Genomic DNA, 17,901 nt, shown 5'->3' with positions numbered 1-17,901 from the left:
AGATCACCACCACCACACAGTCTCGCTCGCTGTAAATGTTCCTGATTAAATCCTGCTGCGTTCTCACAACAGCTCACTCGGACTTTCTGCAGATAAAATACTAGGAGGCTTGCGGTACTGGATTAACTCTGTGCGGAAAAATTCAGATGTTTGCGTTCACACATGCAGCCACCCTGAGCCCCAAACTTCAGGAGTTTCTTCAGGAGTTATGTGCAAGTTTAAAACAGTAATAGAAAGAATGAACTAAAAAGCCAAATGCAAACACAGCAACATGAATGCAAATGCAAAAGCCAAAACCAAAAGCTATTTGTTTGATTTTGTCTTTTCTGTTAAAGCGTTTCTGTGTTTTTTCCTTTTGCAAAAGCAATTCCGATATGCAATTTGTCTCACACCTCCGTGATTTTACCAAAGAGAGCTGAACTGTGTACTAACATGTTTGTGCAAAGGGTGAAAATAAGATTGTTGTCTTGCACATGCAATATTTATTAGATCAGATTTAAATTCTATCTTCTTCCGTTTTACATATAAATCCTCCTACTTTCTGTGCCGGCTTAGACAACGTGTACCTGTCCTCTCATAAATGTCTGCTTTGCATTTGCATCGTCCAATTTGCGAGAAGAGAGACTCTCTGTAATTGGCGGTGAAAACTCAACCTCCCTGTTCCTCCAAATCCTTAAAGTTGTCTGACATTCAATCGTGTGAAGAAGAAGAAGAAGCGATCTCTTTCTATCTCTTCTTCCAATTACTTTTGTTGAGTTTGTGAGAATAACACTTATTCAGACGAGGCTTTATTCTGAGTTCACTGTCAAGACACTGGAAGTGTAAGATGACTGACATTGATGTTGAGTTAGTGAGTAGTCAGAGTGTGTTAACGATTTGACACAAATCTGCGACGGCTGTTTTGCCTTCTGTCAACCAATTAGTGGCCACAACAGTTTCTCAGCTGTCCCACCTGCTTGCTCAGCTGGTTAAGCACGGCTGGACTGGTGCTAAACTGGTGTGTCAGCTTTAGCAGGGTGACAAAGTGGAAAAAGGCAGAGCAACCTGCACAGAGCTGTTACATTTCCAGGAGATGCATCCTGTCAGAAGTCTGAAATCTTTGGGGGAAAACCACCAGAGAATAGTTCCCCCCCCCCCCCCCCCCCCCCCCCCCACCCCCTGTTCGTCTTCTGTGTATTAATTTTTATCATTTAGGAATCCGGGGCATGTTCCCTCTTTGTATGAAACAAGAGATAACTGTGAAGCCTGCGGTTGAAAACATCTCACACTGCAGAGATGGAGGTTTCACTGCTGCAGAGTGAGAGAGAGAGAGAGAGAGAGAGAGAGAGAGAGAGAGCTCGTGGCTGCAGCATCCTTTCACCCCTCCTTCTCCTCTTTCTCTCTTCTGCTCCTGTCAGTTTGTCTCAACACTTTTGCATCAAGTCAGAGGTAACTGGGCCAGTGTGTATATCCTGCTAAGTGTTTGCTGTGTGGGTGTCTGCACTAATACATGCAAAGGAAATATAGGACTGCCACACCGAACCACAGCCTTAAATTCTTGCACAGTTCCAGATTTCATTTTAGTTATTCCGCCTGTCCACCATGGGGGTCCAGGGCCTTCAGCCGCTCTGCCCTCCCACCTCTGGAACTCCCTCCCACCACAAATCCGTACTATCGACTCTCTCTCCATTTTCAAATCTCATCTCAAAACACATCTCAGTCTGATCATTCCCCATCCGGTCACATAACTCCTTTACATCCTGTACATTTGTGTTTTTAATGTTAATTTTATCGTTGTCTTGTTTTTATCCTTTGCTCTGTAAGGCGACCTTGAGAGTTTTGAAAGGCGCCTTTAAATAAAATGTATTATTATTATTATATATCCACATGATCATAAAGAACATTTAATCAACAGCCCCTTTTTCTGCAGCAAAATGAAAGCGGTGTGTTTGCAGTAGTAAATCAGCACAGTTACAGAGCTGGCAGAGGGGAATGTTTGTGCTTAGGGCCCTCCTGCTCTCCCATAGTCCCAGTGTGTGTGTGTGTGTGTGTGTGTGTGTGTGTGTGTGTGTGTGTGTGTGTGTGTGTGTGAGAGGATATAAATAGAGTTGCTTCACCACCAGAAAAATGGCGCTATAGGGTAGATGCCAGTTGTATAGCCTCACTCCAGTCCAGCCCCGACCCCTGCACACACTTTTTGTTAAACCTGACTGATGACAGGTAATAAAATATGATTCTCCTGGGCATGCTCTGCTGTTGTAGAGCAGCACACCAAGCAGTTTTGCATTATTTGTATGATTCCACATCCACAAGTCAAACCACATCCCTTTTTCCTTCAGGATTAGCTTCAGGTTTCAGCGTAATGACGCATTTCTCACTTTCAGCACGGAGATAGAAAATCATTCCGGCTGCAGGATTTAAACACAAGACCGATCTCGCTTTTAATCTCCACGGCTCGGGCCTCAGGTAGTTTTGCTATGTGTGCATATTGAAAAGATCAAATGGCAATATTAATGAGTAAATAAAAAGCACTGAGTGAATATCACACTGTAGATGGGCCTTCGGGGAACAGTCCTGTTCTGCACTGATACACTCCTGAGTGACAGCTGCTGACAACTGTATGTATGTGTTTGTGTGTGGGCAGCGATTAGAAGCAAATAAAAGGAGAGAAAGGGAGGGGCAGCAGATTATGACATGTCCTAATGTGTAGCTGTGCTAAAGCTGGTAAAACTATGAGGCAATATTTTTTTTAAGAAACTGGAGTCAGCAAATGTAAATTTCGTTTTGCTGTAAGCTCAGACCTCCCTCGTGTCTGCAGAATCTACAGCAAGGGACGTTTTTTTTCTCTGTTTTCATCCAACTGAAGTTTGATTTTAAATTATTATTTACCCTGCACAAATGGAATACGTCCGGGCAGACTGTTTCATGCAACTTCTGCTTCTTCTGTTGTAATGTTTGGATCATGTTCTGTAGGTTTATTAAACATGCAACTCCCAGAAATACAAAAAGCACAATGAGGGTTTAAGCCGATTAAAGCCCGTCTGCGGGGATTCAGGCCTGACTCTGCTGATTAGTTACAATCACATTCTGTAAATGCACAGACACAACTGCGGTGATAGATTTCTATATTATCAAACTGTCGTGACATGCTCGACCGATATTTTCAATTATTCTACACCCACAGGTCATTGTGCTCTCTCTCTCTCTCAACATACATCCAATAAACACTTTGCCTGGAGCTGCCTCCCCCTCATCTTTATTCAGGTAACTTAATAACATGGATGTCAGCGCTGCACTAGAAGCCAACATGTCAGAGCTGATTACACTTGTGTTCAATAAGAAATGCAGCTGCTGAATGAAACGAAAGGCTTCACATTGCTGTCAGCAACATAAACAAACCTAATTAAACGCACTCTCCTCTGGGACACTTATTCTGCCTCAGGTCATAAAGTTCAATCTATTCTGTGCAACTGAGATAAACGCTGAGGTGAAAAGTATCTGATCATCACTGATAGAAGAACAGACTTAATAAATGTTTTTATTTTGTTCGATTATTTTTAAATGGTAAATGGACTTGAGCTTGCATAGTCAAGTTTATTTATATAAATGTATCACACTTTTCTAGTCTTGACTACTCAAAGTGTTTTTACACCGCAGGTCACACCTACACATTCACACCCTGATGGTAGAGGTTGCTATGTAAAGTGGCCATCAGAAGTAACTAATCCCATTCATACACATTCATACACCGCCAATTAAGCAGCGGGAGCAGCTTGGGGTTAAGTGTCCTTGCCCTAGGACACATCGAACATGCTGCTTCAAGAGCTGGGGATCGCACCCTCGACCTTCCGATGGAGAGACGATCGACTCTACCAGCTGAGCCACAGCCGCCCCCGTTTAAGTATTTCTTTGTTTATGATATGAATAAAAAAGTAGAGTAAGTTTTAGTTCTTATGATGCATTTCCACTTACCTCGAGGCGTGGGACTTTTAGGAGACACTGGTGCATGCAGGGTCTAAGAAAAGTTGCCTTTGACATGCTTTTGCTCAACCTAAGGCCCCTTCTCTGTGGTTAGCACAATCTAAAAGCACAGGGGACTTGCAGCTGTGAACATTTCTAATTGGGGGGAGTACATGTGTGGGTTTTTCACACTTTCATTTCACACAACTCGTTTCTATGACCTTCACAGGTCTTTAGACCTCGGTGGAAACGCTTAGAAGGGGGGGTTAAGTTTATTTTTGAATACCTTGAAAAGAAGCTGAAGGAACACAAACGTTCAGGGTACTTTTAATGCAAACAAAGCCTTTGTTAGTCTTAGCAGGTTCTTATCATAAATCACTCTTTAAACAGATTACAACGATCTCTTTCTAGTGTCACTCATAATGTGCATTATGTGTGCAAATCTTTGGTTCTAATGCTCGAATATTTTAGTATTTCTGGTGAATCACGGTCTAGAAAAGACAGATTCAATAAGTGCTCTTTTTGTGATGTTGCTGCAGTAGCTCAGTCTGTAGGGACTCGGGTCGGGAACCAGAGGGTCGCCGGCTCAAGTCCCTGTGTGGACAAAGCCTGGGAACTGGTCTGGTAGATGTAGAGGTGCCAGTTCACATCCTGAGCGCTGCTGAGGTGTCCTTGAGGAAGGCACCAAACCCCCACACCACCAGCTCAGGAGCACTCGCTGTGTGCAGCCCCCCTCAGGCTGACATCTCTTCATCAGTGCATGTTCAGGATCCTGTTTGTGCACGTGTGTGTTTCAACCTTTGTGTTTGTAGCAAGTTCAACAGCAGGATTAATAAAGTATATCTTGTTCTTCTACTAATCATGGACATGCCCTCACTTTATTCTCTATACATGCCGTCAGAAATAATCACATCTCATTTTCTTTTGCTCCGCTCTCCTTTCCGATTCAAGAGGTGTGTGCATAACTGCCTGACTTGCCTGACTACATCTCAAGTGTTCTTAACCGTAGATACATCTTATATAATAATGTGTTACTGCAGGGCGAGCAGCTTAAAGTGCCGTCAGAGCACATCATCCATGTCATGCCTCTGGATCTGCCTGAACATAATCTACAAAGAGTCAGATCTGGATCATTCATTCAGAAGCAGGAAGACAAAAATAAAGAGTCAGATCGAGTAATAATAAACGAACACTTTATTTAAGACACACAGTTTTTTACAGTTCATGGATTCACTCCTGATGCTGAAATGAAATTTACATTAAAACCTTGATGCTGCGTTGCAAACCTGAATTACAAGAATGGTCATGTAACACTTAAACACTCAGTTACACAACAACTGAATACTTATGTACAGAAGTCTTCTAAATAATTCAGATTTGTCAGCTTAAATAAATAATGTCAGTGTGCTTTATTTTTCTTGTCCTTTTCCTCGCAACGTTTCCTCCCAGGACAAAACTTTAACTAAACCTGACAGCTTTCAACACTGAACGGTTAAGGCGTTGACATCAAACATCTAAAAATAAAAAATAAAAAACAGTGAAACCTTGTACAGTAAAAGAGAAACCCCAACCTGGGGGGAATTCAAGTTCTCCTTTTTTTGTTTTTCTTCTTCTCAGCAGACGGTAAAAACGGTATCTACGCTTCACAGTTTTTACACAAAAGGCCTGAACTGGTGAGGGAAACAATGCAACACAATCCCACAGATGTATAAAAATCACAGCATGAAGGATGCTCCGCTACTTCTACTCCGACGTGACATCTTGCCAAAGCTCATCTTACACTGTTCGATTAAAACGTTTGGTTTATCTTTGCAGCAGAGCAGCCTGGACAGATGCTGCACTCTGGTTAGCTCCCGGGTCTCACTTTTGCAAACAAACAGAATTAAAAAACAATTTACATTCAAGACTATTTAAAAAAAAGAAAGAGAGGCTGCGATTGTGTCTTGATGAAGCACAGAGAGATGAGGTCAGTAATTCAGCTTCTTACAGAGGACGAGAAAGCGTTACAATTCATGATGAATGCATGCCTTTCTTTTTGAAAAACACTCAAATGTTTACATGACAAAAACAGTATTCCTGCATTACAGCAGTATGCTACACTGTACGAGTAGGCGGCAAACAGAGGAGGACAGATAGTAGCATAAAATACAGATTTCCCTCGATTATTTTTCATTTCAATTCACAGAGGAGTGCAATGTTACTGTCGTACAAACTTGCAAATGTAGATCAACTGGTGTATATCCCAATTACAGGTACATTATCCTTGGTTGATGAGCAGATTAAAAACTGATTTGATAAATAATTTGAGCTGCAGCTGCACTCCTGCTGTTTGAATTTAAAGTTTCAAGTTTATGTGATGTACTGTTTTCTAGTAAAATTTAATAAACCTGTAGTATTCAAAAATATACATTTCTACATTCAAATGATGTTTATTTCTGTTCTACAGTTTTTGCCCTTTTTTTGCTTATAGCAATTATCAACCCTTTTCATCCACGATAAAAGTCAAGTATTAAAAATAGCTTCTGTTCTGTCGGTTTTGGAAACCTCTTCCTTTTTCCTTTTGGAGAAATCCTAACCTTTTTTTTTTGTGTGCATGTGCGACTGTCAGCCTCCAGCACATGTGCAAACTGAGCTCTCTTTATCGACTGTGAAATGCAGCAGGGCGAGCCCGGCATGTGTGGTTCCCTTTTTTTTTTTTAAGTTAGGCAAACTCACTTCCCTTTTCCACACAGTCCAGCACACATTAAGCGTTTCAGACAAATCAATAAGCGATAGGGCTTATCGTCACATACGGACAACTTTGAAAAAGCACTGCAACATGTTGAGAAAACACACACACAAACACACACACATATCTGTAGACACAATATTTTCCCTCACGATGAAATGTGACGATGCAGAGTGCATCAAGACGAGACTAAACCTCTAAGAAGATGAGTCACAAATGCTACAAAACAAACACTAAAACTACGTCTTGATGTGCAGAGTTAGGTTTTTTATGGAAATGTTTAAAGTTAAACATGTTGCACATTCAGGAGATATTCTTACGAGCTCGTTCCTCTCACTGTTAATCAGAAGTATTTTACATTTGTGTCAGTTTTGTTACATTTTGTCTCATCTTCAAAAGGCAGGGTTGGTCATTTTCTCCAGATCCAATTTTTAAGATTCTGGTTGAAATTGTCTTTAGGTCCTGATAGAAATTAATAACTCATGTTCTCTGAAAAAGGAACAAAGAAAATCCGTCATCTGTAGCAGTTTGGAAAAACTTTGACCAATGTCTGCCACGAGGTACCAATCTGATGAACCAATCAGACGCCTCCCTGTCTCCCTGCTCGCTCTCTACCCCATGCATACACGAGCCCACACTCAAAGCGATGAGCTGAGGTCGGCTTCTGGACCAACAGCGCTCGTGCATGTAAGTGAGGGGGCGTGGCTTTTGAGGGGAGGGGGAGGGTGCAGACGTAGCACTGAGGGAATGCTACTTTCAAAATCATTCTAGTTTTTTTTAAATGACCAACCCTGCCTTTAACAGGTGTGTTAATTCTAATCAGCACTATACTGTACATGTTGAAACATCTACCCGTCTATGTACATCCCACATCGCTGTCGAGCATCTCTACCTTTAAAATACTCAAACAAATGTTCTACTTTGTGAGACACTACAGAGAACTGTGCTACGTTTTCACTAGATTTAAGAGACCGATTACTGTCTATAATGCACCTACATGTGATGTCATATATAATACAGCTCATAGAGGATCTTAACTCCGGAGAGACATAAATACAGCAGAAGGCGTTTACTTTTATCTCTGGCTTTGTCTTTATAGGCGCTTTTAGAATATTCATGTTGTTCCCTTATTAATGCACATACATTGATTTCTGCTGCGTAGCACTTTGCTGTCAGTTTTGTGGTTCATTGACGGAGACTGTTTGCTTGTTCTGACAATTTTTTGTTTGCAGGACCGAGTTTTAGAGAACGCCTACAGCTTAGACTTGTCGCCTTATCTACGTGTAGCCGAGTGTGCATTTAAACCTAAGGTCGTATTTTCAACACGCGGTTTGCTGTGTCGGCGTTTACTGGATCATGGGGTCGTCGTTGGGAGAGCGCAGAGTTGGGACGCCGACGAACGGCTGGATTTTGTCCTCGTGCTGGCCCGAGGCTCTCTTGGACACGGTGGTGAAGGACAGGTGGTCGTGTTCCAGAATGGCGAGGCGGTCCTGCGGCTTCTCCTTCTTCAGGTAGAACATCTTGCGCAGCTGCTTGAGTTGCTGCAGCTCGCAGAAGGTTTCCAGCACCACCAGCATGACAATCAGACCCAGGATCAGGTAGACTGGAGACAAGAAAACACACAGTATGGGGTTACAAAAGGTCGGGGGGCTGAGCTGGAACAAAACAGATATCCTGTGTATATTTTACATAACAGTCTTTATACTTATTTGGTGTATTTTATGTAAGTTTCTTTCTCAGTGGTGGGTGCACTGATGTTTACTCTATTTCTATATTTTCTATTATGCAACAAAGAAAACAAAGACGTACTCCTTTTATATAGAAACCAACTTCTGATATCACTGAATAAAACCTTATCAAAAACACACAATAACCCATTCATTGAACTGAGCGCTTCTCTTAATTTTAGTATATAAACGCAGCTTATACTAATTAATTTCTTATTGCATAACCATAAGATCTGGCAGCAATGGCGACTGCTCATCGTTATCATTTCATGCGGTAAATATTTTATGATTCCTCTGAATAAATCTTATGAGAAACACATGTTGATACAGTTTTTCCCCTTTTCTACAAACACCTGTTGTATAAATGAACTGACACAAGGGGGCAGTGTTTCAAAAAAGAGAAACATAGCAGTGCTCTGATGAATCATGAGATGAGAGAGAAACAGTTCAGACATTAACGGAAACACCCTCGCCCCCCCCTCCCCTCCCCTCCCCTCCCCTCCCCCCACCAGTTCATCAGTGCCAGCTGCAAACTCTATTACTGACTTTCATCCGTTATATGCAAAGAATATCTGGGCCAAATCTGGCATGAAAACCCCCAAAAAGCCAAGAGTGAAACCGACAAAACCTATCCTACAAATGTTGTGAAACACTATTTTATAACGCTTGAGAGAGACGGGGGTCAAACAGCCCAATCAGGGGCATCTGATTTTTATCTGACTGTTTGATGTATAAACGTGTTGGTAGGTCTTCTGTCCACACACAGACTTAAAAACTGGATCTAATCTACAAGGCTATTTTCAGGACTGAGCTGTGTTTGAGTTTGCTGCTCCCTTTTCTTGGAACAAAGCATAAAAAGCCCTGAAAAGCATCCAATGAGCTGCTCTCATTGGATGCTTTTAAGGTCATTGTAAATAAGTCCTGAATAAACAATCGGGTGTGCATTAATCTTGATTGATACTTGTTCAGCTGTGCTTTCTCATTGTCATAACTTCTTACTGTACAGTGGTATGCTAATTGTGGGTGAGGAGGGAGGTTTTGGAGGGTGGTAGGTTTTTGGTTAGGGGCTGTAGCTATGATGTAATCTGGTTTTATTCACTCTTAATCCTATTTTGTCATTATTAATCGTGTATTTTGTATCATTTGTGTGGGAGGCAGGAACATCTTGCTGAAGGTGTTCTGCATGGTGCATTTCTTTTAAAAAGGTAGAACATACTGCACATAATAGTGCTAATCCCTGTTTGCAAATCACAAAAGCAGCAACTGCTTATCGCCAAAACCACTTAAAAAAAAAATCAAGACAAACCACCGTGTAAACACTTCAGCAAACAGCACAAACTGTTCATTATTTTTGCATGAAGCAGTCCTGTTCCAACGATCCAAAAAGTCCTTTCAGGGAGCTTGAGATGTCACTTCTGATACAGGCGAGTTATACTTCACAGAGGAAGCTGTGCAGATGTGTCTGGTGTTATTTGTCTAACCAAACACACTCCTGTCACCGCCTCTCTCTCCTCCTACAGACTGACACAAGTGTGCGTACTGAATGACGTCTCCCCGGCCCGCACACACAGGCTGCTGCAGCCTCCGGTGTTAATGCACACCCACAGCTTTGAAAACAGTAAGAATTTGGCGTCTTTTTGAACACATTTTAGTCACCGTTTATCCCTGACAGAAAGCTGCACAGCCACTCAGGCTAAGCAAACAACGCTTTGCCCCTCTCCGTTAGACCATGGCTTAATTTATCCCCTGCAACCTCAGCATGCTGTTCTACCTGATAGATACCTAGCAGACCTTTAAAAACGAAGAAAAAAAGCAAATAAGCTGTCAAAATCCTGCTCCATCAGCAGCACGCACCAGTTTATAAATATCCAAAGTGTGGAAAAAGCTACACACACACCAGCTACTGCAAGTGAACAACTTTTAAAGAGTTCTGCATTATGAGGAAGTCTGCAGTGGAAAGTTTCCAGTAGAAGTCATTTCCATGCCCCCAGTTATCTCCAATCTTAACAATGTTAACTGTATCAGTTATAGTGCCGTGTGTGTGGCCTATTTTCGATCAACACTATGATTCATACAGAGTTTGTGGGTGCACTAAAGCTTTACATAGAGGAGGCTATATGCACATCACACCTGAAGAAGTTCCTAGCGTCTAAACTACTAACTCAATTAAAGCATTGTGTGGCAGTGAGTACACGAGGGCTGCAGTAAAACTACAAATCCCATCCTCTTATGTCCACAGCACCGAGCTGTTTTGTGTTAAATTAAATTTAAAGTGCAAAAACTGATTTGTGATTTTTAATGTGAGTAAAGATGAAATAAAGCCACTTCCTTTAATCACAAGCTAGACCTGACACAGTTCAATACCTGCACAATATTCTTAAAAGATGTATGGGAGTCAAGCGCATCTAAATTCAACATTTGTGAAGCTTTTGTTTCCTACATTGCACCAATAGTAGGGCTGCACGATATGAGAAAAATACGCTATGTGCGATTTAGGGCTGTGCTCAAAAAAATCGCAATATGGTCATATGCTGGTTGCTAATACAAGTATCGATGAAGAAGTTACAGAATCGATACGGCTGCAAAGCTATGATGACATCATGATGATTGTTTAGCACCAATACACCAAGTCAAATTCCTTGTATGTGTAAATGTACTTGGCAATAAACCCAGATTCTGATTCTGATTCTGAAAGATATTTGACTCATGGTGCAGTTCAAAATAACACCATCACCATGGCTCTGGAATTGGGCAGCGTTACAAAGTAGTATATTTTTATGCAAGCTTTCCCCCAAAGGGTTCAAAAAGCATGCCAAGCTGATTATCTCACAAGGGTGGATCAAAGTTCACAGTCATAAAACATCTGCCATATGTGATGCTCTCACATCAGTTAATCATTACATAATAATCCAGAGAAACTGGAGCTATAAACTTAAAACAAACTGAGACTGTCGCTGAAGTACGTGTTGCACATGGTGTCAACAGTGGTTGAATAAAAGCTTTGTGAGTGTTTCCTTTTGGGCTGGATTGCTTTATAGCTCAGGTAATAATATAAATGTTGTTCTTTCAGTGCAAACAAAGACGGCTTTCACTTCCCTGAAGTATGTACGGAACAGGATCTGTGAAGGTTTGTGAGAAATGTGCTCATGCATCTCTATGAGCGACACTGTAATGCTGTGAGAAAGTCGTCTATACTGTATAAATATATGATTGAAGCTATTTATAGTTCAGCTTCAAGTAGAACTACACACACCTACGTCAGGATTAAAATAGCAAGCAGAATTCAAATGAGACCTGACAGCTCGTCATGGAACAAGAACTCACCAGTGATGGCCACCTTGTAGAGCTCCCTGAATCTTTGATTGACGGACTCCCCCGGTACATAGTCTCCGAGTCCGATGGTGCTGAGGGAGATGAAGCAGAAGTAGAAGGACTCCAGGAAGTTCCAGTTATCCTCCAGCGCCGAGAAGATGGCGGCCGGGATGAGGAAGAAGCAGGAGACGGCCAGCGTGGCGAGCAGAGAGGCGTGAACGATGGCCACCAGGGGCTTCGCTATGCCCCATTGCTGGTGGAAGTACATGACGGGCCTCCGCGTGCTGTACACCATGATCCTCTGCACCACGGCGGTGAGGAAGAGGAGGGTGAAGGGGATGCCGATCACAGAGTAGATGATGCAGAAGGCTTTCCCTCCGTCGGAAAGGGGAGCTGTGTGTCCATATCCTGCAGAAAAACAAAACAACAAAAGTTGCAGTTAGATAAATCATCAGTATGCAGATGATATTGTTCTATTTTGTTCTAGTGACTCCGTTAAATATGCTGTTGAGAAGCTCTAACTTTCTTTTAATGCTTCAGAATATAGAATGCACAGATCAGTCTTGAGCATCTCAATGCAAAACCACTTTTTTTAGAGTAAAGAATATTAATTTATCCAGCTTAAAACTATCTGAAAACCTTGTCACCAAACGGCAAAATCTCTGGATCTGATCGGTGCTGTTCCTGCAGAAGTGTAAGAAACGTAAAGTTGAGGAAGTCTTTCTACCCGGTCTACATTTTAGTGAAATAATCTACAGACATGCTCATAGCTTCTTCCAGTCTTATATCCCTCTCTTTCTCATAATTCACATGTTAATTAAGGTAATTTTACACAAGTGCCAAACAAGACACCAGAAGCACAGTGGTCCAACGATTCATTACAAAGTTGCATGTTCCTTTTACAGCTCGGTCTTAACACCTTATTTTTTGCCTTTTTTCTTCCAGGCTTTGCAGATAAGAATCTGCTACAAAAACATGTTCCTCTTCTGAAGCAAGACTCAAGCTTTCACAGTTAACCAACCAGAAGAAATCAGCATTAATGAGGAATCATAGCTACGAGTTGGTTAGTCTTCTTTGGCACAGAGGCATACAAATCACATCTTTGAATTGAATCCCTTGAGTCCCTTATTGGACGTTCATCCCCAGATATAACATCTCTGCTGGCCTGGACCAGAAACTGAATCTACTAGCTGTCTGATTTTTTTAACTCCTGGTTAACCTTGAACTTTAGTTCCTGTTTTTGACACCTGTCTTATCTCCAGTCTTTTTTTTCTGAATTGCGATGTTGCTGAAATGTGCTATAAATAAAACTGCCTTGCCTTGAACTTGCAGGAGCCACCTTTTAGTGCGAAACACGATAACTATTTACGACACAGTTTAAAGATAAACTTTGACACATGTATCTCGACGGACTCCGCCTCAATGTGCAGTTATGCTCAATGTATATAGAGGTTTATTTATTCTAATTCAGGATTGCTCTGTATACATCAGGCAGTCATGTTTGGTTTATGTTATCAAAGCTACAGAAACACGTGTTCACTGTTGTGTTCCAGCATCATGTTTGTTCTGTCATAGACTCCGGTGTGTTTTTATAGATTGTGTTTGTAATCTTCAATTGTTGTATACTTTAAATCCATGCACAGCACTTTGATTGAGAGCGCTTTCAAAACAAAAGTATTTATTTTCATCAATGCAAACAAGGGAAACCTTGATTATCTCAGTGTTTTTTTAATGGAGGTTTGGAGAAGCAGAGTCAGGTTTTCTTCCGCAACTTCACCAACTACCACAGTGCATGGAGAGGCTAGAAGAGGTCAAAAAGCTTCAGCAGCAGTTAATATATGAAGATCGACTTTATTAACTATATCAGAGCGACACGTTTCGGCTTGGAGGGCTTCATCAGGGTCAGGATCATCTGATGACCCTGATGAAAGCCCCATGCGTTGCTGAATCTTTTTGACCTCTTTATATGAAGGTTTGAAATGTGATGAAAAGTGTTTGTCCCTATCATTTCCCAGTCTCATATGGCACTAGAGGTGGGACCGATCTGATCCAGTATCGGGTTTCCTGTCCGATATTGATGCAATTTGCATATCAGATATCGGACTGATGGCGCAGATCCACGTTGGGAACTTTGAACATTCTCAGCTCGCACAGTCTCACTCTGAAGACACTCAGACTGAACTGCAAGAAGCGTCCACAGATCGTCTCCATGACGACGTTCAGACGAGATTGAACAGCTCCTTCTATGTGTCTACCAAAATAAAGGATCGGTACCGTCCTACTTTTTTGGTACCCTTCTGTTGGGTACTGATCTGACCCTAAAGGGTCTCTTTTGTCTACTGTGTCCCGTTCTTCTTCTTCTTCTTCGTTGAACTTTATTAATAGCGGGCTACACTGTGTTGGGCTGCTATGATGTCACACTATTACATAGCTGAAGCGACGTTCTCCATCTGGCTTACAGTCCGCTTACCAAATAAGGGAACGGTCGGCTGTGGAAACGCAAGCAACTTCTGTAACATGTAATACATAAAACACATGTGAAAGTACAGGTAGGTATCGGACATGACTGTCGAGAACAGCCTTGAATTTCTGTTCTGCTTTTCTGCAGGAAGCACAACTGTAAAAAGGTAACATTTCCTTGTGAAGTGAACCTAACACACGACAGTTAAAAATAACACCGGTGTGCAAATGAGGAACCGAAGAAGGTTTGCTCGTGTTATGAAAAAAAATCCCCAACAATCCAATTTCAGCTTCTCCTTTGGTACAATGCAAACAAAACGAGACAATGTACGACTGCACGCCGGTTCCTGCCCTGCTTATCTTTCCAGTGTTATTGTATTAAAGTTAATGCCTTCATGGCGTCTGGTGTTTTATTTTGTAACTAGTCTGTGTGTCGTAAGCATGAAAAAAAATGTTTCAGTGTGTTAAATTCAATCAATCAGCCATGACTGTACAAGGTAACTTGAGCATAACTTTCTTATTTTTGCTTGATGTCATATTTCTTTATCTTATTTATTAACATATTTTCCTCTCTGGTTGTTAAGGGTTTGTTTTAGTGATTTTTTAAATGACAGAGCACCTTTGTCCTGATGCATCGATGTCTCCTGTGTGAAACACTTTGAACTGCCTCGTTGCTGAAACGTCTTGTATCTCTCCTCGCCTTGCCTGATGGCGTGTTATGACACACAACTGATAAACTCGGCCAGACTAAAGTTCCTCAGATATCTCCACTCACTGACGCAAAAACCTGCAACCGTGATCCTTTGAGCAACGCTAGATAACAGACACCACGCAGAGTCACACTTTCCACAAGACAAAATAAATTAAAACAATTTGTTTAAACGGGTTTCGTCTCATTTAGAATATGTCACTACCTGCAGGGAGAGAGAGAGAGAGAGAGAGAGAGATGTTGATTTTTTTAACAAAGTCGTCCCAAGTTTATGCGCTTCTCTCCCTGACACCTGATATAAATAAAAAACCACACAATGTCAATTTTTCTGTTCCTTTTAGGTCATTTTAGTAAAAGGACGTGCTGACGGCTGCAGAGCATTGTTTACCTCCCAAACATTCACTGCCTTGAGTATGTACCTCCCTTGAAATGTTCCATATGTTCTCATGTCACGGCAGCATTTTTAACAAAAACTAAATTCAAGTCAGGTCATTTATATCTGCAAATCAAAATATGAAAGCTTAGAGTGCTCTGCTGTGAAACCTGTGAATATAAGTAAAGTTTAAAAAAAAATCCTTTAGGTTAATGGAAAAATACAGACATGTAGATATTTGGACTCTTGTTTTTCTAATATAACAGCAAAAAAAAAAACCCACACAGCCTAATAAATGCAGGGGAGTATGTAGGCTAATATTACAGCTTTTGTTTCTACAAACAATAAAGATGAAAAGTAAAAGACTTAGCAACATAAATAAGCTTCACGGCCTTGTGAAAATCTTGATATAGGATGTCAAATTAATGCAGAAAGGGAGAAAGGAATAAATACTATTTTGTGCCAAAAAAATGTAGTTTCCAACAACTGCCTTGTAGCTGGTAGGCTAAGTGGTTTGTTTGTAATTTTCCATTTCGTTTAAACTGGTTTAACCCTTTAACAGCAGGCTTGTTTGGCCTGGTGGTAGCTCAGGTACTCAAAAAGGCTACAGGTAGGAACTGGTTTGATAAACATATTTTATGCCAAAACTGAAAACAGGGGCTCCGATTCTCACTAATGCTGGTTTGAAATGTAGGAATACATTGTGTGCACCTGATCTGCTGCAGCATCAGACACCCGGAGGTGACCCCGGCTGACTCTTACCTGTGGTGGACAGCACGGTGCTCGCGAAAAACAACGCCGAGGTGAAGTCCCAGTTCCAGTTAGCAGAGGCGTTATTGAGAATCGACACCCCGTAATTACTGGCCTCCAGGGCTTTCTTGAGAAACCTCTCCAGACGCTCCTCGGACAGACACTCATTCTCCTGCAGGAACTGTTTCTTTATGGCCCTCAGCTCCTGGCGAAGCTGGTCCTCATAAGGCAGCTCGACCGACGAGAAGACGACCGCGCCGAATATGAGATAAAGGATGTACCCCAAGACAAGAGATGCAAAATACCACGTCGATTTGTGACTCTGTATCAACCGCACACACGAATTGCTGGCTAGTGACTGAAGCATTCTCACTCGGGGTTTGCGTTTCCTTTTTTTTTAAATATGAAATATAATAATAAACTAAGGCTGTTAATTAAACCGCGAACCCGTGTTGTATTTCCGAAATGTATCCGTCCGTGAGAGATGTTGTTATAAGGACGACGCTGCTTCCCCTCTTCACGAAAGGCTGCTGTGGCACTTGCGGCGTTCAAATGAAATCGGAATTTGTACCATCATACAACAAGAAGAGCATTATTTTGAGTACAAAGGCTGAGATTGCCCGATCTTTGAGCAGTGGTCGTGATGGAGTTTTTTTTAGCAGACATGTATAGATGTGAGAAAGTAAAAAAAAAAAACAACACCTAATTAAAATTTATTTTAATTTATGTATTTATTATTCTCGTTTGCTGCCATTCAAGGCTACACAAAACTATTTGGGGCTTTATTTATTTGAATAATAAAGACCACACGACGTACTTACGACTAAATGTTCTAAATTGTAGTATGTTAGTTAAAACATCAACTTAAAGGCTACTATTATTCTATTATTGTATTTTTTTATTTAACTGATGTAAATATGTTTGATTTTTTTAACTTCTATTTTTGTTTTTAATAATTATATTCCTCTTTTCTGTTTTTCTTGAGCTGCTGTAATGCACAAATTTCCCCCATGGGGGATCAATAAAGTTTATCTTCTTTATCTTTATCTTTACTGAAACTGGAAGTTTCGTATTTCCGAGCTTTGAATGACACATGAAGGCATCGCGTGATGTGGAGGCGACAAAGACAAGTGTGACGTAAGAACTTCCCCCTTCTCTCCTCCCCAGGTAGACGCGGGTAGACGTAGCTACGCCTTTCAGTTTCTATTCAAAACAATCGAAAACAGTCTGCGTGCTATTGTCTCCGAGTGAACGCCTGGCACTGTGTGGCTTAATGAGATGGTTATATATAGAAGAGGAGACGCAGAAACACGCAGGTTGAGTCCACAGACATTTGGGGCGTGGAGAGTTAAAGGTTTGTTAGTGGCCTTATGAGGAACCGGCCAATCAAGCTGCAGGTGAAAATAACAAATAATTAGGCTAAAAACAATAGGCTAAACTTTTAAAATAAAGTGGGAATTATCAGTGTGATTGTGTCCCCATAAATAATCATTACAAAAGGCCTTCTAATATTTATAAATCAAAGAAGATGAAATGCAAAATAATCAAAATTAAGTCAGTAAATGTTTATTAAATGTAGTTTTGGTAGAGAAATGTGAAAGTTGGAGAAATGTACAGACTCTGTGGCATATATTCATAACTCTATACACAAACTTCCCTCAGAGGATAATTCCCTGAAACACAGTTTGAAAATAAAAAAAACACACAAGAAGTTATGGTGGGGGGCCGCAACAGTGAAACCGTAACTCTCCTGATAGCTTTTTAGCTCCAAACAAAAACAGTGCTCCAGGGACCCATTTTTACTTTGAATAAAATGTGATTATTTAGTTCAGAAAATAAAGCATATCATTGTTTCACTTCTCCAACTTTCAAATTCCATTACACCAAATCTACATAGTGCTCC

General features: G+C 41.1%; 1 protein-coding gene across 1 annotated transcript; it reads right to left on the bottom strand.

Moving 5' to 3' along the window:
• Positions 1 to 5,115: 5,115 nt before the first annotated feature.
• On the bottom strand, positions 5,116 to 16,549 carry kcnk1b (potassium channel, subfamily K, member 1b). Its single transcript, XM_061039563.1, has 3 exons — positions 16,011 to 16,549; positions 11,719 to 12,114; positions 5,116 to 8,270 (listed from the first exon to the last, which is right to left on the bottom strand). Exons 1-3 carry the CDS (start codon positions 16,363 to 16,365, stop codon positions 8,014 to 8,016), a joined length of 1,008 nt encoding a protein of 335 aa, XP_060895546.1. The 5' UTR covers positions 16,366 to 16,549; the 3' UTR covers positions 5,116 to 8,013.
• Positions 16,550 to 17,901: the final 1,352 nt, after the last annotated feature.

This window comes from Labrus mixtus, chromosome 6 (genome assembly GCF_963584025.1).
Source record: "Labrus mixtus chromosome 6, fLabMix1.1, whole genome shotgun sequence".
NCBI lineage: Eukaryota > Metazoa > Chordata > Actinopteri > Labriformes > Labridae > Labrus > Labrus mixtus.
Note: the sequence above shows the minus strand (reverse complement) of the source record. Positions and strands in the feature narration are given on the sequence as shown.

What these genes read in the sequence shown, in the direction of transcription:
- kcnk1b (XM_061039563.1), bottom strand. Translation starts at nt 16,365, where the DNA reads ATGCTTCAGTCACTAGCCAGCAATTCGTGTGTGCGGTTGATACAGAGT. An exon ending in CACCGTGCTGTCCACCACAG is followed by an intron (nt 12,115 to 16,010) that starts GTAAGAGTCAGC and finishes GTTTTTCTGCAG; the next exon opens with GATATGGACACACAGCTCCC. An exon ending in CTACAAGGTGGCCATCACTG is followed by an intron (nt 8,271 to 11,718) that starts GTGAGTTCTTGT and finishes TCTTGTCTCCAG; the next exon opens with TCTACCTGATCCTGGGTCTG.